The 26,629-nt window shown below is 43.5% G+C and overlaps 2 protein-coding genes across 3 annotated transcripts in view; one reads left to right on the forward strand and one right to left on the reverse strand.

Moving 5' to 3' along the window:
• Positions 1-22,000, reverse strand: vax1 (ventral anterior homeobox 1). 2 transcript variants are annotated; one of them, XM_037466480.2, is made up of 4 exons: positions 21,899-22,000; positions 5,508-5,762; positions 4,069-4,256; positions 1-1,445 (listed from the first exon to the last, which is right to left on the reverse strand). In XM_037466480.2, exons 2-4 carry the CDS (start codon positions 5,719-5,721, stop codon positions 888-890), a joined length of 960 nt encoding a protein of 319 aa, XP_037322377.1. In that variant the 5' UTR covers positions 5,722-5,762; positions 21,899-22,000; the 3' UTR covers positions 1-887. The 2 variants fall into 2 exon arrangements, with proteins under 2 accessions (XP_037322377.1, XP_037322376.1); XM_037466479.2 differs by lacking the exon at positions 21,899-22,000 and having other exon boundaries at positions 5,508-6,932.
• kcnk18 (potassium channel, subfamily K, member 18) overlaps positions 8,693-26,629 on the forward strand; it is a 27,298-nt gene continuing 9,361 nt past the window's right edge. The window contains exon 1 of the mRNA XM_062566619.1: positions 8,693-8,788. Within this exon, the coding sequence (XP_062422603.1) occupies positions 8,752-8,788 (37 nt within the window). The 5' untranslated portion in view covers positions 8,693-8,751. The remainder of the gene's footprint in view (positions 8,789-26,629) is intronic.

A 26,629-nucleotide genomic window follows, 5' to 3' on the forward strand; every position in this document is an offset into this window, starting at 1 on the left:
CAAAAAAGGACTCAGGTACTGCATCTTGAAGACGAAAATGCAACAAAGTGAAAACGTTTGTTGTCAAATGTTTAAGTAGAGAAAACAACACTGAACATTAACAACAATTGCACTGTATGACAACACCTTCTCTGGATTATGTTTTGTTTTGGTCCAAACTGAACACAAACAGATACACAACAAAACTTTTTGCAGCCTAATTTTCACGAGGCATCGTAAGTAGCATTCCTTTGTCAAACGCTTTGGGCTCGATGATAACAACGGCCTTGCGATGACCTTCCAACACATGCCCTTTATTTTTTTTCCTCCCCCATTTCTGTATTGAGACATTGGCCTTTCCTGTTCATTTATATTGTTGCATTTTAAATGTTTGTTTTTTCATTTGCTGAATTGATCTTACAAAATGCTGCTAAGATATTTGACAGCTAGCTTCCTTTCTCTACATCTACCTGCAATAGTAAGCCAAATTCGCAAAGGTACCATCACTTTACATTGTCTGTCGCTTATCCCTCACTCCTTGCTATACATTATGTACCACTTCTCTTACAGCGGCAGACCTTTTGTGGCGAGATGCAGGCATATTCTCTGGGCCCCTGTGTGGTGTATATGGTAATATGGGATTCAAGAAGGAAATGTGTTTGAACAGAACCTTGAAAGATCCCTCATAAATCTCATCATGTGTCTGTAACAAAATATGAACATTTATGCAAAATCTTTGTTAGCTGAGTATGTGTAGGTCTTAGTTTTCTGTGAGAACTGGAATACATGAACTGCTACAGAACATGACACAGACGAACGAAAGAGAATGAGCAGAGATAATAGAAGGCAGTACAAAGACCAGAATGTGTCCAGACGAAACAGGAATCCATTTATGTGAAAACAAAGCATCATTCCACAATTTTCTTGTCCATGGGTTCTTTACCATTGGTCCGCGTGTAAGGCTCAAAAGCAGAGGAGCTCAGGTATCGAGCGGAAAGTTCCTGCAGGTTGCCGGCCAGAGAGCCAGCCATGGACAGGGGGTTGGAGGAAATGCGTGTGGCGACACCGCTGAGTAAGGAGGGCATGGGGAAGCTGAAGAGCCCATGAGCCCCCTGTGAACTCTGCAGACCTGCCACTGTCCCTGAGCTGGTGGCGGCAGGTAGTGGAGGGCTGCCCCCCGCCGTGCTGGTGCTGCCGCCGCTGCTGCTGCTGCTGCCACTGCTGCTGCCACTGCTGCTGTTGCTGGACATGGTCATGGACGGGGGGCGCAGACTGGAGCCCAGTGTGCCGCTGCCACAGTGGGGCAGGAGCCCCGGCAGGCCTGGAGGAGTCAGCAGCCGTCCCTGCTCCAGTAGTCTGAGGACACTGCAGGTGGCGGCTGTTTCTGAAACCACTGAACGCAGCTCAGAGTCCTTCCCCTGGTCCTTCTTCTGCTTAGTGCGCCGGTTTTGGAACCAGACCTTCACCTGCAGAGGAATACAGAGAAATAACATTTAGAGACACATCCTGAATGTAATGTGTTACATATAGGCTATATAATTGGGCTATACTATAATTAAGTAATAGTGTTGATCATGTATTATTATATATATACACCATGTGAATCTAAATATATGTTCTATTACTTTGAGGAACATATTTCTAATGTTGGAGTTAAAATGGCAGTAATTCATATTTTTTGATAGGTAACTGTTGCGTAAAACACGATGCGTAACCTTTGTTGCCTGTTATGCAACATCTCTCGCCCCATTCATAGTCACCCATCCAATACAAATGACAGAAATAAGGCCAGTGATCATACTATATGTGGTAATCTCAATAGTCAGTTCATGTTTCATTTTGTCTTTAGAATCAACGTAGAAAATAATGAAATTGCTTTAATGTTTATAGATAGATGTTTTGTGTTGTTGGTATGGTGTTATATCATTATGCTCAAAGTATTAGCTGAAAATGACAGAAAATCAATCATCGATCATTTTGACAATTAAGCAGAAAAAATAATCCTCGCTTGTCGTCAAATGTGAACATTTGAGTATTTTATTGGTTTTGGGTTATTGTAAATGGAATTTTTATTAGACCAAGCAATCAATTGGAAATCTTGTTGCATCCTTAATGTTGTTTGTTTACAGTGGTTGTCCCAAGTTACACAGGCATTTTGATTCTCAGACATTCAAAATTCTAAATGGCAATAGTGAATGGCGCGTACCTCCTTCAATCAACGCCGTGGAATTTGCTAACCGTGAACACCTAGGAATACATACATATTCTGAAATTCAATAAAAATCTCAAAAAAGGCCGAAATAGTTACGTTTTGGAAAATCATAACATAAGTTCACCTTCTCAATTCACCAACGTTTCACACTGCTTCTAGATTTTATTGGAAGTAGTTTAAATTCAGAAGTTAACAAAGTATGAAGAGAAATACAATTTTCCTGTACCAAAGGTTTAGAAATGAAGGGAGTCCTGCTGATGATTTAATAATCAGGTTCAGTCACACATCTGATCCATTTAGAGATTCTAGCACATCCATTGTTCATTTTCAATGAATCTGCATTAAACAATTACCAAGTTTTCCATGATTTTTACCAGTAGGTCTACTGTTCACAACTGACGGCTTTTGAGTTAAATGAGCAGCAATTCACCATCTCAATCTGAGTGCTCCTCCCATCACATCTATGCTTTAACTCTTTCCCAGGCGTTAACAACCATTGCACATGGAGAAGCCCTGAGGCTACATCCCATAGTTTGTGTTTTCCACGTAAAGACTGCTCAAAAGGAAAATCTTGTTCATTTCGGAGGTTACATTCTATGCAAAAACAAACAGGCGGCTGCTGCGAGCTGTATCAAAGATGAGCTGTACACACAACCTGTCATTCCTTAATGTAACTTGCCCCAAATACCAGGTAGGAAAATGTTCATTTCACCATGTTGTCATTAAAAGGCATTTTAGCATTCACTGCCTTTGTCCTGCTAAGTACGGAGTAAGGATGATTGTCTTTATGCCCTTTATGTGAGTGAAATCACATCAGACACTTTATTGACTTGTATTAATTATTTTTTTGTAAGAAAAGCAGCAATTGTGCAGTGTTGTTCAATTAAAAACAAACATGAAAATATTTGAACAGTTAAAATGTAATAAACCAAAGCAAATAAAAAAGTAAAATGGCTTTCACGAAGAGCACGGTTAGTTTGTTGGACGTCAACAAACATATTGAAATAGTTATTATGGCATTATGGCATTTTGTGAGAAAAGCTTGACCTCTCGTAGCCCTCCACCCAAGGTCAGGCTCCTTGTGCCGCATGAAAGCCCAAACACATTACCACCAAACACCAAGATAGCCCGTTAGCCACCTAGCACATTTATACATATAGAAACCAGATAAACGACACTGGATGTTAAAACACAACTAAGCGTAGAACAGTCCGGATGATACATGGTGATTGGTTGACTGGTGTCAAGCGCAGGGTGCAAATGCTGATTCTCCGCAGTGCATGACCTGCTGCTGACCCACAGTTCCCTGCTTTTTCTAATGGCAGCTTTCATTTCAGCAGCTTCAGGTAATATTGGCAAAACACTCCATAAGCTCAGTTGACATTACATTAAATTTATTAAGAAGGCCAATGTACTCACTTAAAATGAATGCAGAGCCTACCAGAAATGTTTCTGCAGGAAATTCTTAAAGATACAATCCGAGATCCAAATGTAAAACAAAGGTGGCCCGATCGCCTACATTCAAAACCCTGCGAGAGCTGCATCTGACTATACCTTGCGTTTAATGGAAGAAAGATTGCATCTTTATAATAATCTACTTGCTTTGTTAGACTCAATTATATATTTGCTGAGGTTTACAAGTAAATCAAATATTTTTTTGTTGTTGCAATTTCACCTTCCTCTGTAACAATGCAAATGGCCCTAAAAGATCGTAACATGATTTTCTTAATCCTTAATTAATAGAAAAGCTGAAGACGAGAAATCACATTAAATTTACAGTATACGCTATTTCAGCTAGAGCAAAAGCACCCTGTACGTCTTTACGGATTAGAATGCATTTTTTAACTTAGTATGATGCAGGAACATTGTGCAGATACCTGAGTTTCAGACAGATTGAGTTGACGGGCCAGTTCTGTCCTTTCCCTCCCAACCACATACTGGCACCTCTGGAACTCCATCTCTAACCGGTAGAGCTGCTCTGCAGTGAAAGAGGTGCGGGTTCGCTTGGGTCGGTCCAAATCCAAACCCTTTGGCAGGATAATCTCTCGGATAGAGCCTTTAGCATCTGCAACGATTGAATTAACTTTGAGATAAGGACATTGAAGCGAAAAACATTTACAGCAGATATTAGATGACTCCAGACATTTTTTGTATTGTTTATTACACAAAACATTAATATTATTGTTATTCCTATTATCAATAAAATTGTTATCATAACACAGTACAGTGGAGGACATAAGTATGATACCGGGTCAAATTCAAATTGTATGTTTATCAGTTTTAACAAATGATAAGATGTATTACATTTGGCATTGGGCTTTAAATAAGTAATAAGGGAAGTAAATGTAGCATAATGTTATTAAAAGAGGAGATATCTTGAAAAGTTACATTTGTAGAATTACAACATGTTTACAAATGCGTGCGTGTAAAAGATTTCAAAAGATGTACTGCAATATGAATAACAGAATTATTTTGATTAGCCCACGATACCACAATGGGTTCAACAATTATTTTAAATGTGCAGATATTAATTGTTTTGAATTATAAACATTTAAATCGACAAAAACGGACTACAATTTCATATAATGCTAAAGAAGTTTTCTTACAATGATGCAGTAAATTAATTTGTATTGTAAAAAACAGATGTCCAACAGAATAATTCAATGGAGACCGTTTCTCTTTATTTCTGGTGTGGGGCTGCTTTTTTCAAACTCTTTTCTGTGTTTTTTTATTTTATTTATAATCTAAAAATGTATCAGCCTGAAAGTTAAATTTAAACGAACCCAGGGGATTAAAAGTCAATTTTTCATTTTGATAACTAACATTAAACATATTTTGAATGATACAGAATTTGGTATTGTTTAACTATTGAAAAGATAAAGCATATGCCCGTCATAGTGTTTACAAAAAGTCCAAATCATTAACGGTCATGACAAATATCACAACCAGAATTCTAAATACATATCTTTGACAACGCTGGGCTCCGTTTCAGGACAAATTATTAAGTCATCTAAGAATTTTATTTCCTCTGATATCTATAATTGTACTTTGTATATATTTTCAAGACATGTTGTTTTAACTCTTGTGTTAAGTGAAATCTTCTGAATTGTGAACTGTCTCTGTATTTATCTTCAACTACTGTCTTTTTTTAAAAGCTTAATTTCAGCTCTATTCTTATATCTCTTCTATCATTTCCTTGAATTTAAAATGGATTTAATCTAACTGCAGCTTAAAAAAAGTTTCCTCAAGAACATATACAAGAACTGCATGATCTTGGAAGTAGGACAAAAAGAAGAGGAAAGAGCACAATTCTTACCTCGGACTAATATCCTCCGACAGTAGTCTAGGTCTGCCGTGCTCCCTCTGTTCTTCTCACAGTTGTCCACAGTCCCAGTGGGGGAAAAAGAGTCTGGTTGCTCCTTGAGGTAGCTTTTTGACAAGCTTCCTTGGGATTCCTTGTCATCTTTCCCCTTCTTTAGTCCATTCCTCAGTCCCAGCCCTTCTGTCTCTTGGTTGTACCTAACCTCCATGTTTATCGTCCCAGACCTGTGGCTCGTCTGCCTCTTTTTTCCTTTGTCAGGTTGAAAAAAAAAGAGATTGCAGAGAACAGACTGCAGTCAATCGTCTGGACAGTGTGGGGTTTGGTTTCAAAACAGCACCTTTCAGCAGGGCTAAGTCAGCTATCTAATGTAACATAAAATTCTTCCGTCCGCCGACCAAGGAGCCCTATTATCACTGACTAAACTCCCTTGCCCAATGATCATGGACTTCCGAGAAACTCGACAGTAATTCAATGCCCCCCTTTCCTCGTTACATAGACATCAGGCTGATAGACTATCTCCAAATAATCAGAGCCATGGATGCGCAGTCGCTGTTTCAATTGATTACGATAATTTTGCTGCCTCCGCAATTGCGTAACCTCATGAATACACTAAACAGTTTGGGGAAATAGATCAGGTCTTGATAGAGGGGGTTGCTCGTCCCGTCCCCCTTAGTTTGCCTGCTCTCAGCCCAGAGAATCGAGAGAAATGATTGGTCTTCCTTTGCAACCAAGCCGCCGCAAATCCCACATGAACAAACACAATCACAGAGATACGACTCTTCCAGACCTGAAAAAAGTTTGCGAGTGCTTCATTCTTCTGTCAGCAGACCGCATCCAGACAATTTTCCCCAAACTTTTAGCAGCATACCTGATTGCCGCAGCACGTCATCGAACTTTCATCCTGTTTTTCCTTTTTACTCTCACCCGCAGAATTCTGCAATATGTGGATCTCACCACTATGCTATTATAGGCAAGAAGCACAGAGCCAGAGAGCCAGAGAGAGAGAGAGAGAGAGAGAGGTGGGTTTAATAAAGGATAACGAAACAAATCCCTGCCGGTCCAAACCTATCTAGGCAATGAGGACCCAGGCAGATTGAGTACTCCAAAACCACCCGGCTCCACTTTCCCGGGGATCGTGCTCGCGTTTCCAGTGTTAATTCAGAGAGCTACGCAGAGAAACCCACCAAAGTCCTGCCCGCTAACGCCCCATCCTTTAGTATTCAAATGATTGCACCCCAGAAGCCACCTTCAGCTCTCATATTCTTAACCTGCACATTTAAAAAAACTACAAAAAAGAAGGGGAACAAAGCTTGTCATTAGTGTTTAGGCTGCCTACACTCTTTCTCACACACGCATACCTCTGGAATGGCCCCTTCCTCTCTCCACCACTCGCCTTCCAGCCCACTACACACCCACCCAACCACCAACTCTAAGCTTTTTTCATTGTCAGTGCAACAATATCTCTGAACACAGCAGTGGCCAGTAATCCAATAAAACCATTGATTAGGCCACAATGATTCAATTCAAACCCGTGGCCTAGTGCAAGGAGCATTCTCTGGCCCTTCTTGTCACCTTAGCTGGCCAGAAGCCCTCTTAAATATGCCCCCCTCCCTGAGTGCCATTCATGCCTTTATGGGAAACAGGGAGGAAAAGGAGTGAAAGATGGCAATTATCTAATTGGACTATTAACAAACAATTCTGCGAGTGTGGCTGCCCGGCAGCAGTCTCAGGGTGGGTTTAAGGGCCGCATGTTGGACTAACTTTATTCACTGAGTGTTTGGGGGGCTACTGCTTGTAGAAGGGCAGGATCCATTGTATAAGAAAAGTAAAAAGGAGGCAAAGAAGGGAGCGACTAAAGGGGACCTGGGCATGTCAAGCTGTGCTGCAGAGCCTCAGCTTGGGAAATCAATTGAGGACGCAGTGTCTTGGCCTCTCAACTGCACACAATGAGTGAGGAAGGGAAAAGACTGATGTTCTGATGCTCAGTTTCCACATCCCCAAAAATATAACACACTTAATACTGAAATGTGTGAAGAATACTGCATGTGTGCTGTAGTGCAGCATGTAATCACAAGTACAACACACATATGTTTCATTGATAAAATACAGTATGAACTTTCAGTTGATAGATAAGGTAAATCCTTGTGTACATTAAAATTGTAAATAATACACCCTGAGACATCAAAAAGGACAACAAAAATAACCACCCTATTTTCAATTCCAGGCTTCACTAATGTCATTTTGTACATTTAGGGTAGAAAGATTTTGCACAGAAACAGGTTGATTTAACAGTGCTATAAATTAGCAGCAAGAAAGGGGGAAAACTACTGTAAGAAGCGATTATGCGAGCCGGCCTGAGGTCAGTGTGTTGATAAATGTTTGCCAGTGAATTCACTAAACAGACTGATATGAAGGCCACAGTCTTTGCCTGCTGTCAAGCTGCTTCATGTGGTACGTTTGACCTTGTTCATTGTGTTCACTAGCTGTCCTTCAACAACTTCAGAAAACAAAGGGGCCTGTACTACGGAAACAGTTTAGCATACAGGTATCTTTAGGTTATCTGGTTCAACTAAACCTAACAGTTATGATAGCACTATAATTCTACCAGGCTTGTTATCAATTCGGTAAAACAACACAGGTTTTCTCAATCTGGTTATGAGCACGTACATATAAAGGGGTGGTGTTTGCAATCTGACCAATCACACACATGGACATGGGCTTGTAGGCCTCTCACTGACTCGTACTGATCCCTCACCAGCAGTACATATTCTATACCTGCTGTCAGTATCCATCTTAGCGGCATCTCTTCGGAGGTTAAGTGGGAATCGTTATGTGTCTCATGTTGTAAAAGCAAGTATCCAAAGCCCTCTGGTAGATTCTTCTATTCAGAGAAGTCCCCTCTCCTCTTCACCTGCTCGACTCTCTTCACAATCCTGCTGGTCTTATCTAAAGCTTTTTCGATGACATGGTTAGTTCTTCTGACTATATGAGGAAATATATTTTTTTCACAGATCCGCCCCCTCGTGGGCTTCTTCCAAAGCCAAGGGAGGATATTTTGGAGACGAAAGCGCATCGCAGTGCAAGCAGCGGCACGCCTTATCCTGTTTTAAACTTCAGGTTTTTGGAGCCTGTGCCCAGAAGCCAACAGATCCCCAACAGCCGCACCCTCTCTAGAAGCGCTAGTGCACTAATAAAGCAGCCATCATTGCAATCCTACCTGGAGTCAGCAAGGTTCTACATGAGGAAAGGGCTACCAGTGTCCGCCACCAAAACCGGTAAGATCAGTGCATGAATTTGTCACTGCATAGACGTGCGCTGCTTTAAACCTCAAGATAGCTGGTTGCCAAAATCTAGGTTTTACGCCAGATGCTTCGATCCTTCCTTTCCTATTCTGGCTTCTAACCAGGCAGCTACTCAAAGGAATAACAAAGTTTCCCTCCCTACAAGACAAAGACTACCCATTACCCAGGAGTCTCAAGTATATCGAAAGTGTACCAAATCCATCACATTGCTAATGTCAGGTCACTGCAGCCTCGAGGATGGTGGCATCTTTATTCACAAACAGAGCTCTGCCAGGACTCAGATAGCTCCAATTGTTGAATAATGTTTATTTCATGCCTCATCTCTCAGCAGTCTGCACTAAAGGGCATTCAAGTACAGAGCCGTAGGTAATGCTTCTTTTGGGGGAAGAGATTGCTTTACCCCTCCCACTTTTGGGGATTCATACATGGCTGCAGCTCAGGGCAAATACAGCGGGATCTCAGATCCGCCCGTTTTGTTCAATCATCAAATATAGTCTGTGTAACTCATGAATTCATCATCCGGCTAGAAATGTTTTCAGATTTTTATTCAACTGGTACATCTAGATCGTGAAAGATCTGACCATAATTCAACTTGTGTATTCCCTTAAGTTCTATTTTTCCAAGTGCTAATACTGTTCCACAAGGTGTTGTCATAAAAATAGATGGGACACATTCATTTAACTATATTCACACATAATTAAAGTCAAATCCTTGATAACCCTAAATTCTGCTATAAAGGCCTCAGATTGATGCACAGTCAGCTTATAGCATGCTCGGAGCGTAAACCCAACACTTACTTCATCTATAATACTGTCTGTAGCTAATGAGATATAATATGGAGATATGTCTTGATTTCATTGATTTCACACACTGGTCAAATCCCCAGCATTATCACAACTATTACTGACATAATTCTAATACAACAAAGCTTCAGTGGCACTCCGTCCAATGCCGAACAATGTTCTGTGACCACTTTCACTATTTCAACTGCGGAAATTAGAGTTGTTCTCTGAACACATGTAATGTTTGGGTAGAAATAAATGTGTCCCCGCAAGCTCCCCTAAACTGACCATGTGAGCCAAATAGAATCAGGTGAAATATCTTGTTATTTCAAGGAATGAAATGGTTACTTTTGTACTGGACCTGATGAGAATGCCTTCTCTTCTGCTCCAACTGTGGTACACATACTGTAAATGTTCAGGCAACACAGCCAAGGAAAGCTGGAGAAAGGTCTGTGTGCCTGACACGCTATTCCTTCCATAAGTTGGTTCTTTGTGGTCCTCTTGAGGACCCAGAGCTACTTGGCACTTTGTTGAAAAGCCTTTTAGGTTCTCTTATTCAAGGTAGGTTGCTGAGTTGAGCGCAGGCGTTGGAGAGCCTTGATATCTGAACGACAACATGGTAACTCAAGATGAATGGTTACATTCAAAGCCTTGCTTTACGTTTACAAATGTTCTGATTATGTTACACAGTAAGAGAGCAAGCTGTTCTTGAACCCTCTCGATAAAGACCTTGTTTCCATCAGTGGCGGAGGGCTTCACTGGCAGCTGAGCTAAAAAGCACTGATGCTTTTCACTCCAACTGTGGACTTTATCTCCTGCTTTACTGTCTTCACTTTAAAATCCTTGGTGCCTTATGAGTATGGTGTGCTTGCCGTTACTGATGGTGTTGTGAAAACAAACTTTCCTACCAATTAACCTTCATCACAGCTGTTGATGTTCACACATTATTAACTCTGAGCAGTTCTGACAGCTGAGCTAATAATTGGGAATAATTGCTGCGTGTGTTTTGGTTTCTGGTGTGAGAACCGTATGTCGTGAGGCTGGTGACAACTTTATCGTTAATGGGATCTGAGGGCTCCAAGTTAATCTCCTCAGCTCACATGCTGGAGATGAGGAACAGGTTGTATCAGAATGTAAAGAATATTGATGGGTTTAAAAAAGGTTTTCAAATATTTAGGTTGAAAAGTTAAAAATGTGTGCATGTGACATGGTCCAAGCTGTTTTTTTTTTTTTTACTACTTACGTGTTGTCAATAAATCCCATGGAAAGACCAAAACCAACAATAGGTGCATTCTGCTAACAAGTATTGGACCACTATTTTCCCCAAAATTATCCCAGGAGGTGAGCCACTAGGTGAGTCAATGTTTTTTTGTTCACTTTGTTTTGTCTTTGTAACACTGACGTTAACAACTGACGTTTATGTTATGTTATAAAACATCTAGCTTTAATGTTATTACAAAAAGAGAAAAGTTCAATTCATCAAAGCGTGCACCAAAGTTATTGTGTTATTGCATTATTATGTGAAATAGAAATGGCTGTGCTGTATATTAAATGTAGAAAATATAGCTCAGAGGTATTTGTGTTTATGGTAGTCAGTGATTTGTCTTATGTGTGACATACCCAACAGCCTTAAAGCTGCCACTAAGCCTTAGCAGTAATTGTTTTTTTCTGTACTTTCTCCATGATTCGTTTTAGATAACACTCTTTGTCCTGCAGACAGCGCCTCGCTTTAGTAATTGTCGCAGGTGTAATTTGAGCAGTTCCTTTGTGTCTGTGCAACAGTTACATCCCCAATGGCAGTCATAGTGTGCATTGGGAGTAAAACGTGACGGAAACAATGGAAAGCATCATAAAAGCTTTGAAAATAAATTGTGTTTTTCTTGTCCTCTCTAACCACTCAGACCACCATTTGCAGGAACGCAGATGGATTTTTTTTTTCTTTATTGGGGCAAATCTTTTGGGAGTGTTTGGAAACACGGCCTGCTTCGCTGCTCACTGTTTAACCTCAACTTCACTGTATTGGGTGATAAAAAATCACAACAGATCATTCCAGCTGAGTGCTGGAGCCTTTTGGTTGTATACAGCTGTTAAAAAGAAACCTCTAAGAAAGCAGCATGTTGGGATCGAGGCCCTATGGAAACTGTGGCCCTCTCTTTCTATTGTCGCAAATATATACTTCCATTGTTCAAACAGAGCTAAGTAGTTTTTCAAGTTACTCCAAAAGGAAGACCTATTTTCAGAGGCTGCTTAATTCCCATTCGGTTTAGTATTGTGTCAATAGTGTGTGTTCGTGGCAAAAAAGAAACCCTTACTATAGATCAAAACTCTGGTGTTGTTATGAGCTAAAAATATTTTTTTAATACTCTTTCATTAGAATTAAGTCTTAACGACCAGTCATGAATGCACCCTTGGAAAAGAGTTTACAAGAAGACTAGAGTTGAGATTTTTGTATCCACCTAGGTTTTTTGAAAGCCTTAACCTACAAATTTAGTAGCCACTGATACACAGGTGCTATGTGGTTGCAGAAGTCAAGTCAGTTTGATTTTGAAGGCAACGAGTCAAAAATGATTCTCAGAGGGGCAAAATGATTTGTCCTACAGAAGGAACGAGGAACATAAATAAATTCATATATCATATTATGCAGTAGGTATTGTATCCCTTAAGCAAACAAAGCTACAGATAATCTAGCAGCACTACAGTGATCAAACAATATCAATAGACACATGCAAACATGCAGGGACACAATTTGATATTATAAATATGTCATACTCAAATGATGCCTTACATCACAGTGTGAGCTAGCACAACAGACCTGAAATGATCCACGTGGGCATGATTACATTTCCACCATCATACAATTGAAAGCATGTGAAAGCATGGACAATTGATAATGGGTACAGTAGAACAAAGTCTTGAAACCAGAGCAGTCACAAGCAGTAATGAATACCAAGATGAGCGAATATCATGTGAGAAGAAGTTATTACGCTTACTTACATCTAGCATTGTTTATCATTTTCATGTCAGGTTGCTTGGATCCAAGCCAAGTAACTTACTATCTTGAGTCGAAAGGAGTCATGACAGTCTTGAAAAATACGTGTAAGCGTTCACAGTCAAAGGCAGTTACTACATTGACTGTGTAACTAAAATCTGCAGGACTTTTATAATCATTTATACTTGTGCATCATTTACCAAAGTATTCACACATTCTCATACATCTGCAAAGAGAAGAGATTAAGCGTGGTATAAACAAGTCTAATACAAAGAAACGTTTAGTTTGTAAGGGAAGGGATTTCCTTTTTACAGAGAAGATTTTATAAAGCCTTTGCCATGTTTAATTAATTTTGTGTTGGAGGCCAACTCCTCCACAAATAAAAAAAAACAAGATGATAAGTCAAATAATGAAATGAAAAAGGAATCTGCAATGTTTGTGATAGTTTAGATTGATTATCAGAATAATTTGGAGAACTATCCTCCTCCATCTGAAAGATAAGCTGATTCACTAAAAACGGAATATTTTCTGGATTTAGAAATGTTGGTCAAAGTGGGTGATCGGTACTGATATTCTAATAAGTCTAAGATATTGTTTGATCCCCAAATCCCATTTTTTAATGAATTCATTATAATAGCAAATTGCAGCCCTTGCAATAGGTTATTAATTCAAATCCACCTTCTGAAGGCACAGCGTTGTAAAATCTCAACTTTGACAACATGGCAGCACAAATGAACAGAAGCAGTATTCTCAGTTGTCTCAGTATGTAAGGATCTTATAAGATCACATCAACGTCATGGAATCACTCAGATTTACTAATTCAGAGTGCATTTTCTCAGTATGGAAGTTCTTTTCACAGTTGCATTCCACAGTGTCCTACTTAGGCTTAGTCTTTTGTACATGAGGTGTTGGGTACGGCGGGCCCCAGAGCACGCTGGTCATGATGCACAAACACACAGTAGTGTTTGTAAGATTTTAGGGGACATTATATTGACTAATAATTATTTCCAGAGACCTGTACCACCTCAACAGACTAACCCTGACAACCACTCGTTTTGTACACACAAAAAAATATATTTAAAAAAAATATCAGAATTAGTCCCTCAGGTCATTGACACCTCCAAATTCCCAGATGCAAAACTGCCAAAGTTTGCTGTGATCCTGACAGACCTATATGTGTCAAATACTTTGTTGATCCATCGTTCCCATACCTACAATGGCTGAGCAAACTGGTTCGATCTATTTGTTATCATAATGTAATTTGCCAGTCCCCATAATCCAAAGGCCAGTTTCCCACCATGAATGATGATGCTGGGAAACATCGGCAGTCAGCGATTTGCGTATGAGACCAGAACCTTTGCCCAGCTACAACAAAAGAGCTACAACAAGACACATGTTGGTGACGTTTCACTAATGTCAGTTGAGATGTGTGACTATCCTCTGAGGCCCTCATGTGGCCTCTGAAGGTAATACTTATCAAGTCTGTCAAAGACTCTATCCTATATGGCACTTGCCATTTGTTACAGTTGCGGAGAAACTGAAAGTAGTTATAGAAAGGCCTGTTTGATCCTATGGCGTCAGAGCACTTGGAATCTTATCTTACTTAAAAAAGTGATACATTTTTTGTGTTGTTTCCACAATTTAAGCCTCTGAGTTGCAACGTTGTTTTAAACGGTTTTGAAGTGGATTTAACTTGATTTTATTCATGTATATATACCACTGGACTTTAATTTGAATAGTAACTCAAATGGTTTTGTCTAAAATGTTTTGGGGCAAATATTACATGTTGAAATATTGAAATGTCCAATGCCTACATTGGACTCACTAGAAACAACTAGTGTTGTGTTACACTGGTCAGGATACGTGTGGATACGTGAGGAATGTGAAGCTAGGAGGAGAGTTTAAGTATCCATATATGAGGCCTCTTTACTACTCCTGTCCACATTAATGCACATCACTAACGCATGTTTGTGCTTTCTTGCCTCACAGTATTCCATGGATTGTGGTTCGATCTGGACCCTGTTCCTGCCTCGTACCATGGCCCTGCTGCCAACTGCTGCTGCTATCACTATCATTATTTGTATTAATCTCAGAACCAAAACCGTCATCGTATACCAAGATTATCAACTTTGCTTCCTTCCTGAAGTCTTTGTCCTTCCCCTCCCCACATGCTTCTGTGGATGGTGGTTACATTTGATGGTGGTTATTATATCTTATGGTGATCACATGTAATGGTGGATACATGTGATTGTGGTTACAAGTGATGGTGCTTATATCTAATGGTGGTTACATGTGATGGTGCTTATATCTGATGGTGTTTACATGTGATGGTGTTTACATGTGATGGTGGTTACATGTGATGGTGTTTACATGTGATGGTGGTTACATGTGATGGAGGCGACAAGGGACAACAGGCACACGGGGCTTAAATACACAAGGGAGGTGCAGGTGATTGGACACAGGTGGAATCAATCAGGCAATCACAGGACAAGGCAGGAAGTGAAGTTACCCAGAGACACAAGGAACATGAAACTTCAAACTAAAACAGGAAGAGAGACCAAACCGTGACATACATGTGATGGTGGTTACATGTGATGGAGGTTATATCAGATGGTGGTTACCACGGTTTGGGTTTTCTTCCTGTTTTATTTTGTATTTTCTCGTGTTCCTTGGGTTAACTTCCTGCATTGTAGATGATTGTTTCCCCTAGTGCCCAACGCCCCACGCCAAGCAGCCGTAGCCACTAGCCCCCGGCACCCCTCGCCATGAAGCCGGAGCCGCACAGCCCGGCACCCCGCGCCAAGCAGCTGTAGCCACTAGCGCCCCACGCCAAGCAGCCGGAGGCGCAGATGACTCACGCCAAGCAGCCAGAGCCTGCCACGGAGACCCCCACGCCTGGCCCCCGACCGCCGGAGAACCCCACGCCTGGCCCCCGACCCCCGGAGAACCCCACGCCTGGCCCCCGACCGCCGGAGAACCCCACGCCTGGCCCCCGACCCCCGGAGAACCCCACGCCTGGCCCCCGACCCCCGGAGAACCCCACGCCTGGCCCCCGGCCCCCGTTTTTTGTATAACATCAAATAAATAAAAAATTTCGAATTCAGGGCCCCAATGAATCTCCGTTTGAATGGCCTTAATAGCATGCAGTAACATGTTGACAAAATTCCCCATGCCCTTTGACCTTAGCTTTGTCAAGAGGTTTTAGCTTACTTTTTTCTTCCTCAGTTGCTATGATCCTGTAGAATGTGAGTAACTGTGGTGTGGGTTTTAGAGTCTTTTCTAATCACTCTGAAGAGCTGAACAGAAGACGTTGAATAAGTGGTGCCAAACGGAAGGTTACACATCACCACTACGAGTTTAATCTTCCTTCTGTCATGGCCCTGCTGACACCTACTGCTTCTAAAATCATTATTATCAAGTCATTACTGACTTACATCTGTCATTGGTAGTGGTCGTTAGATTAATAATGCTGACATCAATAGTTATCATTGTTAATCTATATATCTACTGCAGCTGCTGTTGGTAGTCATTTTAAATCATTATGTGGCTTACTGTGTCACGTCTGGACCCTGGAAGGAGATACGGACTCAGGATCAGAGCTTCCAATCTTTCTTTATTTTAAAGGACAGGTAGTAATTATGTTCTGGGACAAATCTAAGTGGGAATTCCGAAGACAGGCAGTAGGTCGGCAACGCGGGAGGCAACAGATGGTTCTGGTCCAGGGGAATAGGCAGGTTCGTGGTCAGAGGCAGGCGGAAGGTCGAGTCACAGGTTCTAAGGGGTTTAGGGGTAGATAATCAAAAGCGGTTCAGCAGAGAAGTGTACATTCAATACCTCACAACCAGCCCGCTGCGTCGGGCTGCTTTTATAGGTATCTCTCTCTCGCAGGTGTTTAGAATTCCGGTGATTGACTCCGGAGGACGCGTTCTTCGGCTCCCCCTAGTGGCCTCCTGCCGTCACGCTGGGGTTGAGACCTCACAGAGCCCCCTCCTCCACGGCCGGCTCCTGACGGTCGAGCCACTGTAGACGGCGGGCGACCCCGCGGGCGAGGTGCAGGGCGATCCGGGCGCATCCGATGAAACTCCTCTATTAGTTCTTGGGAGAGGACATCCCGGGCCGGGATCCATGATCGTTTTTCAGGGCCGTATCCTTCCCAGTCCACCAGGTAATGGAGGCCGTCCCGCAGACGTTTGGAATCCAGCACCGCCGTGATAGCGTATGCCGGACCCCCATCTATCTCCAGTGGGGCAGGTGGCGTTGGTGTCGGTAGAGATGGATGGAGAGGGCTAGCATGGACAGGCTTCAGAAGAGACACGTGAAATGCTGACGAGATTCGATAATGTTTAGGTAGAAGCAGTCGGTAGGTTACCGGGTTTATGCGATGGGTGATTTTGAATGGTCCGATGTATCGTGGCCACAGCTTCCGGCAGGGCAGACGCAGCTTCAAGTTTCTCGTGGATAGCCACACCCTCTGACCCGTTTGGTAGCTGGGAGCGGGCCGGCGTCGTCGGTCTGCGAACTTCTTTTGCGTGCTGGCGGCTTGGCAGAGGTGACGATGGGCGGTCTCCCAGACTTCGCCACTGCGTTGGAACCAGTCCTCTACGGCCGGTACGGGACCAGGCCTAGTGTCCCAGGGAAACAATGGGGGCTGGTATCCCAGCACACACTGAAACGGGGTTAATCGTAATGACGAGTGGAATGTTGAGTTCTGTGCGTATTCTGCCCAGGCCACGTACCGGGACCAATCATGTGGGTGTTGTAAGCAATAACCACGAAGGTACTTCCCCAGTTCCTGGTTGAGTCTTTCGGTTTGGCCGTTGGTCTCTGGATGGTATCCGGACGTCAGCTTCACCTTTATTCCCAGCCGGTTGCAGAACGCCCTCCAGACCTGAGACGTGAACTGAGGACCTCTGTCGGAGATGATTTCTTCTGGAAGGCCGAACGGTCGAAACACCTGGAGGAACAGACACTCTGCCATCTCTATGGCTGAAGGAAGGTTACACAGGGGTATAAAGCGACACATTTTAGAGAACCTGTCGACTAATACTAAAATAGTAGTAAACCCCTCTGACGCCGGTAGGTCGGTGAGGAAGTCCACTGCCACATGGGACCACGGTCTCTGGGGAGTGGGCAGCGGTACTAACTCCCCGGCGGGGAGTTGACGGGGGGTTTTAGTTTGTGCACAGACCGGACAGGATAGCACGTAGTCCCGCACGTCGGAGGCCAACGAATTCCACCAGTATTTCTGGGACAAGAGCTGAGTGGTTCGGGTAATGCCTGGATGTCCTGATCCCAACGAGGTGTGACTCCACTGGACGAGTTGAGGTCGCACTGATGCGGGGACATAGACCCGGTTGGCAGGGGTGTCAGGTGGTGCTGGGTCTGTGCGGAGCGCGTCCTGGATGACGGACTCGAGCTCCCAGTGGATGGGGCCGACGAAATATGAGTCCGGTAGGATGGGTTCGGGATCGCCCATAGACGCCGGAGATCCGTATAGTCGTGAGAGTGCGTCCGCCTTTGCGTTCTTCTCTCCGGGCTGGTACGACACGGTAAATTGGAAGCGCGTGAAGAACAAGGCCCACCGGGCCTGACGCGGGTTTAGCCGTCTTGCCCCTTTCAGATACTCCAGGTTCCGGTGATCAGTCAGGACCATGAAGGGGTGCCGAGCTCCCTCTAGCCAATGCCTCCATTCTTCCAGGGCGAGTTTGATGGCTAGCAGTTCCCGGTTGCCCACGTCGTAGTTTCTTTCCGCCGGGGACAGTTTCTTTGAAAAGAACGCACATGGGTGCACCTTGGGGGGACTCCCCGTGCGTTGGGATAGAACACCCCCCACCCCTTCTTCGGAGGCGTCCACCTCGACAATAAACTGGCGGTCGGGGTCCGGTTGGGTCAGCACGGGAGCTGAGGTGAACGCCAGCTTAAGGGTGTCGAACGCCTTCTGGGCTGCGTCAGACCATGGGAGTTTGCCCTTCTTCTGGCTCGTAAGGGCGGTAAGTGGAGCAGCCATTGCCCCGAAGTTCCGGATGAATCTCCGATAGTAATTGGAGAACCCCAGGAACCGCTGGAGCTCCTTTACGGTGTTGGGTGTAGGCCAGTTGTGCACCGCGTCTACCTTGCCTTGGTCCATGGCGACCCCTCCTGGCGAAAGCACGTATCCAAGGAAGGTGAGCGTTGAGACGTGGAACAGGCTTTTCTCCGCATTCACGTAGAGTTGGTTGGCCTGCAGACGCTGTAGCACTAAACGCACCTGCTGGACGTGCTCCTCCATACTGTGTGAGTAAATGAGCAGATCGTCAATGTACACAATAAGAAACCGATTTATCATGTCATGGAAGAGTTCGTTCATAAAGGCTTGGAATACTGCGGGGGCGTTTGTGAGCCCGTAGGGCATCACCAGGTACTCGTAATGCCCTCTTGCCGTCAGGAAAGCAGTTTTCCATTCATCGCCCTCCCGGATGCGCACCAAGTTGTAAGCGCTACGGAGATCAAGCTTAGTGTATATGCTTGCCCCTCCTACCTGTTCCAAGGCCGCGGGGATGAGGGGCAGAGGGAACCGGTTCTTCACTGTGATCGCATTCAATGCCCGGTAATCGATACAAGGACGGAGCCCTCCATCTTTCTTTCCCACGAAGAAGAAGCTTGAAGCGGCCGGGGACGTGGAGGGGCGGATGATGCCCTGCTGCAGGGATTCCTCGACGTACTGGTTCATGGCCTCCTCCTCTGGTAGGGACAGCGCGTATATCCGGCCCCTCGGCAGCGGTCCCTCTGGCAGCAGCTCGATAGCACAATCGCATGGTCGATGGGGAGCCAGCTCTGCGGCTTTTTGTTTGCTGAATACCTCCTGGAGTGTCTCGTAGCAGGGGGGTACTGCCTGGGTCTTTGTAGCCGTGGCTGCCTCCACCGAGGTGGCTCGGCAGGTGACGTTCAGACATCTGGACATACATTCAGGAGACCAGGTCAGTAACTCACCTTGTCTCCACGAAATCACAGGGTCATGGAGCACAAGCCACGGGTGTCCTAGGATCAGAGGTTCCCGGGGAGAGGACACTATGAAGAACCTTATGTCCTCCTCGTGCAGCGCTCCGACCCGCAGAGTGATGTTAGCCGTCTGGTGCATAATCATTCCGGTGCCCAGGGGCTGCCCATCCAAGGCGTTGATTCGGAGTGGAGGACGCACTGGGATGAGGGGCACAGCTAAACGGTGAGCCAAGTGTTGGTCCATAAAATTCCCTGCCGCCCCCGAGTCCACCAACCCACGTACCTCCTGCTTCATTTTCCCCAAAGATAAAACAGTAGGTAGGGTAGTTGTTGACGTGACATGTCGTGACATGTCTCGCTCCACCCGCTGCCCGCGGCGAGGGTCCGGAACCTCAGGGCGTAATCTGACACCGTTTGCGAGCCCTGCCGGATTTCGCACAGCAAATCTCCCGTGGTTTTCCCGGTAATGGGGTGGTCAAACACCTCTTTAAACTGTGCTTGAAAATGTTGCTCAGACAGAAGTTCTGGGGCTCCCGCTGACCAGAGGGCCGTTGCCCAATCGAGGGCTCTTCCTGTTAACAGGGAGATGACAAAGTCGACTCTGTCCTTCTCCGTTTGGTAGTTTGCAGAGTGGTGGGCGATATACATCCCGCACTGCATGAGGAATCCCAGGCATTTGCCAGGAGAGCCATCATACTTTCCCGGCATAGCCATCGGGGCGGGTCCGGTGGATGCCGAAGGAATGGCGGGTTGAACCGCCGGTGTGGCGGACTGGCGTAGGAGCTGGCATAGCTCCTCAATTCGTTCCTCCTGCTGGGCGAGCCGAAGTTGGAGCTCCGATGGTTCCATTTGAATACGGGTGAGGTATTCTGTCACGTCTGGACCCTGGAAGGAGATACGGACTCAGGATCAGAGCTTCCAATCTTTCTTTATTTTAAAGGACAGGTAGTAATTATGTTCTGGGACAAATCTAAGTGGGAATTCCGAAGACAGGCAGTAGGTCGGCAACGCGGGAGGCAACAGATGGTTCTGGTCCAGGGGAATAGGCAGGTTCGTGGTCAGAGGCAGGCGGAAGGTCGAGTCACAGGTTCTAAGGGGTTTAGGGGTAGATAATCAAAAGCGGTTCAGCAGAGAAGTGTACATTCAATACCTCACAACCAGCCCGCTGCGTCGGGCTGCTTTTATAGGTATCTCTCTCTCGCAGGTGTTTAGAATTCCGGTGATTGACTCCGGAGGACGCGTTCTTCGGCTCCCCCTAGTGGCCTCCTGCCGTCACGCTGGGGTTGAGACCTCACATACTGCTACCAATATATGAATCATTTCTGTCCTACGCATTGAACGTATTATAAATCTCAACATTGTTCATTCTGTACACATGATGTCTCTCCCATTCTGGTTGAGAGATCCTCCTACGCCGCCCTCTCTAAGGTGTCTTCCTTCTCTCTCCCAGCTGATGTTTTTTTGGGGGAGGAGATTTATCCTGTGCTGAAATGAGGGTTTTGAGAGCGAGGATGTCCTGTGTCTATATATTAAGCCTACTGAGGCAAATCTGTGAATTTAGGCTATACAAATCTATGGAATGGAATTGAAACTATTAACATGTGAAACATGTTCTAAGGAAAGATTTAGAATGATCCCTGCTGGCCAAACAAGGAATTCCACTTTGACTACTAAAAAATAGCAATCCTTCTTTGCTGGTTCATAGTCTGTGAAATCTCAACAGTTATGACTTCATCAAGCCTACTAAGTGTTACTAGGGTGGTAGGTTGTTTTGTAGCGCAGACCATGAGTGTTGTCTCTATAGAAAATTCTTTAGTTTTCACTTTGCCAGTTAAAACTAGTCACCTGATCCAAGATGGCTTTTAAAACAACTGCTTTATCTTAGAGAAGCACAATACTCTTAACCCATGAAGGAAAATCCCTCTTACATCTCTGCTGCCCACATTATCAACTGGTCTCTTTTAAGCCAACCAGCTAGACCAGCTACTCACCTGGTTAGAGGAATAACGCACCCACTTCCAGATAGAAGAGCCAGACACCTATTTACTAAAAAGTCAATGCAATCGTATATATATACCCCTCTAAGTGGCTACTTGTCTCACCATCATGTTCACTATTTATTTATTTTGTCATGAGAAATAGCTGTATTTCAAGGTATTTTGTCTGATGTGCTCAGATGAGGCTAGAGCTACTCTGTGGCATGTTGTTTGCAGAAACCGCATATCTCTGGATATGGTGTCAAACGGGTCCTGAGCAGAAGGTTTGGCTGTTTACATGATACCTAGCTTGTCCACAACCCATCCTTAACGGTGGCAGTTTGACTGAGATCCTTACTTTTCCTGCACGTCCTCCTCTCCGCTCGTCCGCATGTCTGAGCTGGGCTCGGGTCGGGTCCCAAAGCGGCGGGTCTAAGAAGAGTAGACTAGAGAGAATCACTGATAAAGTTAATGAGTGACGCACCGTTTAACAACACAACAAGAGCAACCACTGGCAGTGTCCTGACCCGACCCAAACTCGACATGAACTTTGTAGCGAAACTTGAGGTAAAAAAGCTGGACCCAGACTACGGACTGCGGTGAGGACACCCAACCAGGACGTTGATGAAAACAGGCACATTTTATCCAAAATAATTCATTGTGTGTCTTTTAAGTTGGTCTTTCCTCAACACACTGATCAGGTGTTTCCCCAACAAACTACACAGCAAATTTCAGAGAGTTAAACTCTGTGAGATTCAATTCGAACTCTAAGCTGGTGTTTATATTGTCCCAATCTTGTCAGTGTTAAATCAACACTCAACAAAGTGTTAACAATTTAACTTGGAATAAGTGTCAAAATAAATCTGCTCAGTGTTGAATACAACGTCATTTAACTGAGCATTTTTAAGTTGTGGAGTTTACATTTTAGCCCAGGGAGCAGTTCAGGGTTAGGTGTATTGCTCAGGGACACTTTGACATAGAACATGGGTAAGTCAGGGTTTGAACCAACAACTCGGTGGTTCCTGGTGCACCCTCTCCTATCCATGCACCGTATTACATGGAGTTAAGCCTGATACCAAGAAGTGTGACACTGTACAGTTACATTTCAATCCTATCAAAGAGTTCATTTAACTCTACTAAGTGTTGCAAATGAATCTGATCTGAATCCAACTCTCTCGTACAATTGACTCTGTAACAGTTGAATTTTTGCAGTGTGATTTCAAATCTGCACTTCAACATATATTTACCCTTTAATATCATATATTTAATATAAGATATTTATATTTAATAGTTACGATATGGTATTTATCATATTATACATATATATATATATATATATATATATATTGAATTTGTTTGAATAAGATGTCCTTATTATGTTAAACTGGAATACATGTTAAATATTTAACTGCAAAGTAATATTGTGTGTTTAATGCCCTTATTTGCATTGAATCCTACTGGGATCTTTACTGAAACTGATTGGCTAACCCTACCAAAATAAAAATCCACCAGCCACCAGTTAACATTTTTGTTACAAATTTCCTTCAATTTTTGTATGGGTCCTATTAAATACAAATGACAAAATACTCAAATTAAAAGTGATAAAGATACTTCTCTACCCATCTCTGGCATCACATTATTTTTGTTTTTTTAATGTCACTTCGAAGAATTATCTCATCACAACGTAAATCAAATGCAATACCGTTTTCTGCCACAATGGGATGCCATCGGGCTGGTGGTGCAACATAGATGGACAGATATTTAGTTAGAGGCATAGCTATACTTTAATAAAGCAGAATCACTATAGACACATATAAAGAAAACATCAGAGTAGAAAGTCAACAAAAAGAAATAATACATTAACTTAACTCAATTACCTAAATTATACTGGTAAGAATTAAACAAATGAACAGACAGTGTATCAGTGTTACAGTGTTGTAAGTCATTCTTAATAGACTTATACTGCAGTGGGCAGGTAACATCTGTACTTGGGAAGAGTGCATTGTCTCTGCAGCAGGAGTGGAGAGGGTACTCCTGGTTCATTCATGCAGCGTTTTCCACTCCACAACCTTTTCCACACTTCCCAGTGTGAATCCATTGATGCAGTGGACCTTCTTAACCAGTTCATTAAGTCTGTTGGTTTACTAATCTGTCAACCCGGTCTGACATGACTACATTTGATTGACATCAATATAGGGGGCGCTATATGCAACCAACTGTGCATTTTTGTTTATGTAATGGTTCATATATCGGATAACTAATGGAAAAGAGAAGTATTTTTCACAATAAACTCTCAGTGGCTTTAGCCGTGATGTCAACAACCAGCTACATCCCTAATTAATCATAATTTTACCAATACGGACCAGTCCAGGAGCTGGACAGATCACATTGGTCTTGATGTGGGACGCCTGTGAGGCCAGTGTGCAGGGGCCGTTTGTAAGGAACAATGCGGGAAACATATATTGCAGAAATATATAAGACAAAACATTATTGACAGGCTTACGGTTAGGATTAGTAAGTTATACAGTAGGTCATGAGCTATTACAATAATTAATCTTTTCACCCATGAAAGTGTATTATACTATAGCACTGAATTACTTTTTCGTACTCTGTACGTATTGTACTCTGTCTTCTGTTTTTATAAAAACCGCGTTGTCCATCTTTGCCCCAGCTGTCCTCACTAACTGGATCTTTGTAGACAGGAGGGAGAGTGGTCGTGACCACAAGCGATGGAGGCAGCTTTCCACTTCCTGCTCTATGTGAGCAGAAGGACATGATAACGTTTGTAACCAGAACTACGCTACTCTGTATTCAACATTTACTGTCCTTGTCCCTGACATGTCTACATGTCATCAGTGAGGGAATGTGAGTGATTAGTTAGACAAAAATAAATCATGTACTTGATCTGTTGTCTCACTAAAGTAGTGGTAACCAGCAGACTGGGGTGAACTGTTTTTCACTTGTAAACACTTGTTTATCATTCAGGCAGGAGTCCAGGAGAACAATTCAGTGCAAGGTGCTGAAAACAGCAGGATGACATTGACTTTTCAGCACGTAGGCCAAGGTGTTTCAGCAAGTTAGGCAGCAGCCGTAATGCTGCAATTTCATTGGCTGTCAGTGAGTGCAAACTATACGCGACTGGCCGCTACACCGTGCATCACCATAACTTGGTGATTGTTTGGTTAAGTATTTAATAACACTGCACTGTATCACTGTCTACCGACCAGGCTGTTACTGAAAATAGCTTTGTATAGATTTGTCACTGACTCGGGTTGATGTTTTGTCATTTGCATCATGTGCAAGCAGTCAGGTTAATCTTTAGTCATCAGGCACATCTATCGAAGTAAATCTGTGTCATCGGGTGTTGAAATAAAAAGGTGATTGAATTTCTACCACTGAATATTTATGCATTGAAATTATGTACCTGAATGTTTTTCAACATTAAAATACTGAAAAAAAATTCAACCTAAAATAAATCACTGTTAAAATATTCAGCCGCAAAAAAAATCATGGTTACAATATTCAGCCCAAAAATTCAGCTGCAAAAACACCAACATCCGGGACACTAAGGTAGAGCAATCGATTCTAGATTCAAGATCAGGAGCGTGCGTCAAGCTAAAGGAGCGAGCACCCAATACAACTTGGGCTTCGGATTGTAGCCATGTCCAATAATAACGGGGCTTTAACTCTTCTTTATGCCATCAGTGTGGCAACGTATGAAGAAATACATAAAAGAACATATAATGTTCACCCTGAACCAAAACGTTTGCTTGCCACTGACGATATACAACTTTATTACAAGTAAACAAATCAGCAGATCACCCCATAAGCTCGGTTGGCCATTGGTGTAGTGCAGCTGCTCTGTAACACAATGTTATTTTGCGCGACGCGGTTCGAATCCCGGTTATGGCGGACTTTCAATAAATGCTCTTTTATGTATTTTTTCATACGTGGCAGTGACGTAGTGCTCACTTATACAATCGTAATCGCTGCGAAGGATATGTGGTGCATTTGTGAACATTTTCAACAATATGTTTGCAAATGTGTGACGACTCAAGTGACGGAGGCAGACAACACCTGCCTGTCGGGGGAAAACAAACACGCACCCGTAGCCAAACCAGTAGGTTCAAAAAGCAAATACAGGATCCCTTTGAGTTAAATTCTAAAGCCTCGCATTAAGACGTGCATCCCTTTATGTAAGACTCTGCTCTACTTGTAGGTCGCTGTGTTGTGCTAGATCCTCAATAAAGTTTACCCATGGTCATGAAGACTCATTTAACGTTACGTGGACTTTGAATGTCGCTTAATACCCAACTGAGATCGGCTTGTGCTGCTCAGAAAAAGGATCCTTGCACTGACGCTACTGCGGTTATTCCTGCATGTCCTGTCGGGTTTATGCGTCTGCACGCTCTGTTAAAGCCGCTGCCCCCCCCACTACGACACAGCGGCTCATCTGCCTCTTCAAGCGCGTTCCTGGATTCAAAACTCCGCCAATCACTCCTAACAGCTTGTCGAAGGATCTCAGCATCATTAAATGAATTCAAAACTAGAAGAAGAGGCGTATTCTGAGCGGCTGTACGCTCTCGTTTAACTTCCGCTTAGTTCATGTCCAATACAGTCTGTTAATGTTGTTGGGACTTTCAATCCCCCCGAGTTGGTTGATGAGAAGAATCCGGCACGTCAAGTTAAAAAGTTAACATTTATTTAGAAGAGAAATAGATACATTCAGCAATTCCCTGCAGGTGCACCTGGAGACTCTACACACGTATTGTCAAGCGATCCATCCAAGAGTCTGCCTGTTGTCCGACTCTGGCCCTTTTTATAATCTCCTCACATCCTTGACGACTAGTTTGAGCTGGTCCAAGATGCCAAGGTGTGTCCCCCCCCCCACCCTGTGAAACGGAGTACTGTGTCAGATAGGGATTTATCTTCAAGCTTTCTGTACTCCTTCATCCCCCAGTTCCCTTGTGTGGCTTATATGGTCATAGCGTTATTTACTGCATTGTCACAGCATCTGCTCTATAGAAAAAACATGTAAAAAGCACACGAACAAGAACATACATCTCACAATGTACAAATATCATCTGTC

This window comes from Pungitius pungitius, chromosome 13 (assembly GCF_949316345.1).
Source record: "Pungitius pungitius chromosome 13, fPunPun2.1, whole genome shotgun sequence".
Classification (NCBI taxonomy): domain Eukaryota; kingdom Metazoa; phylum Chordata; class Actinopteri; order Perciformes; family Gasterosteidae; genus Pungitius; species Pungitius pungitius.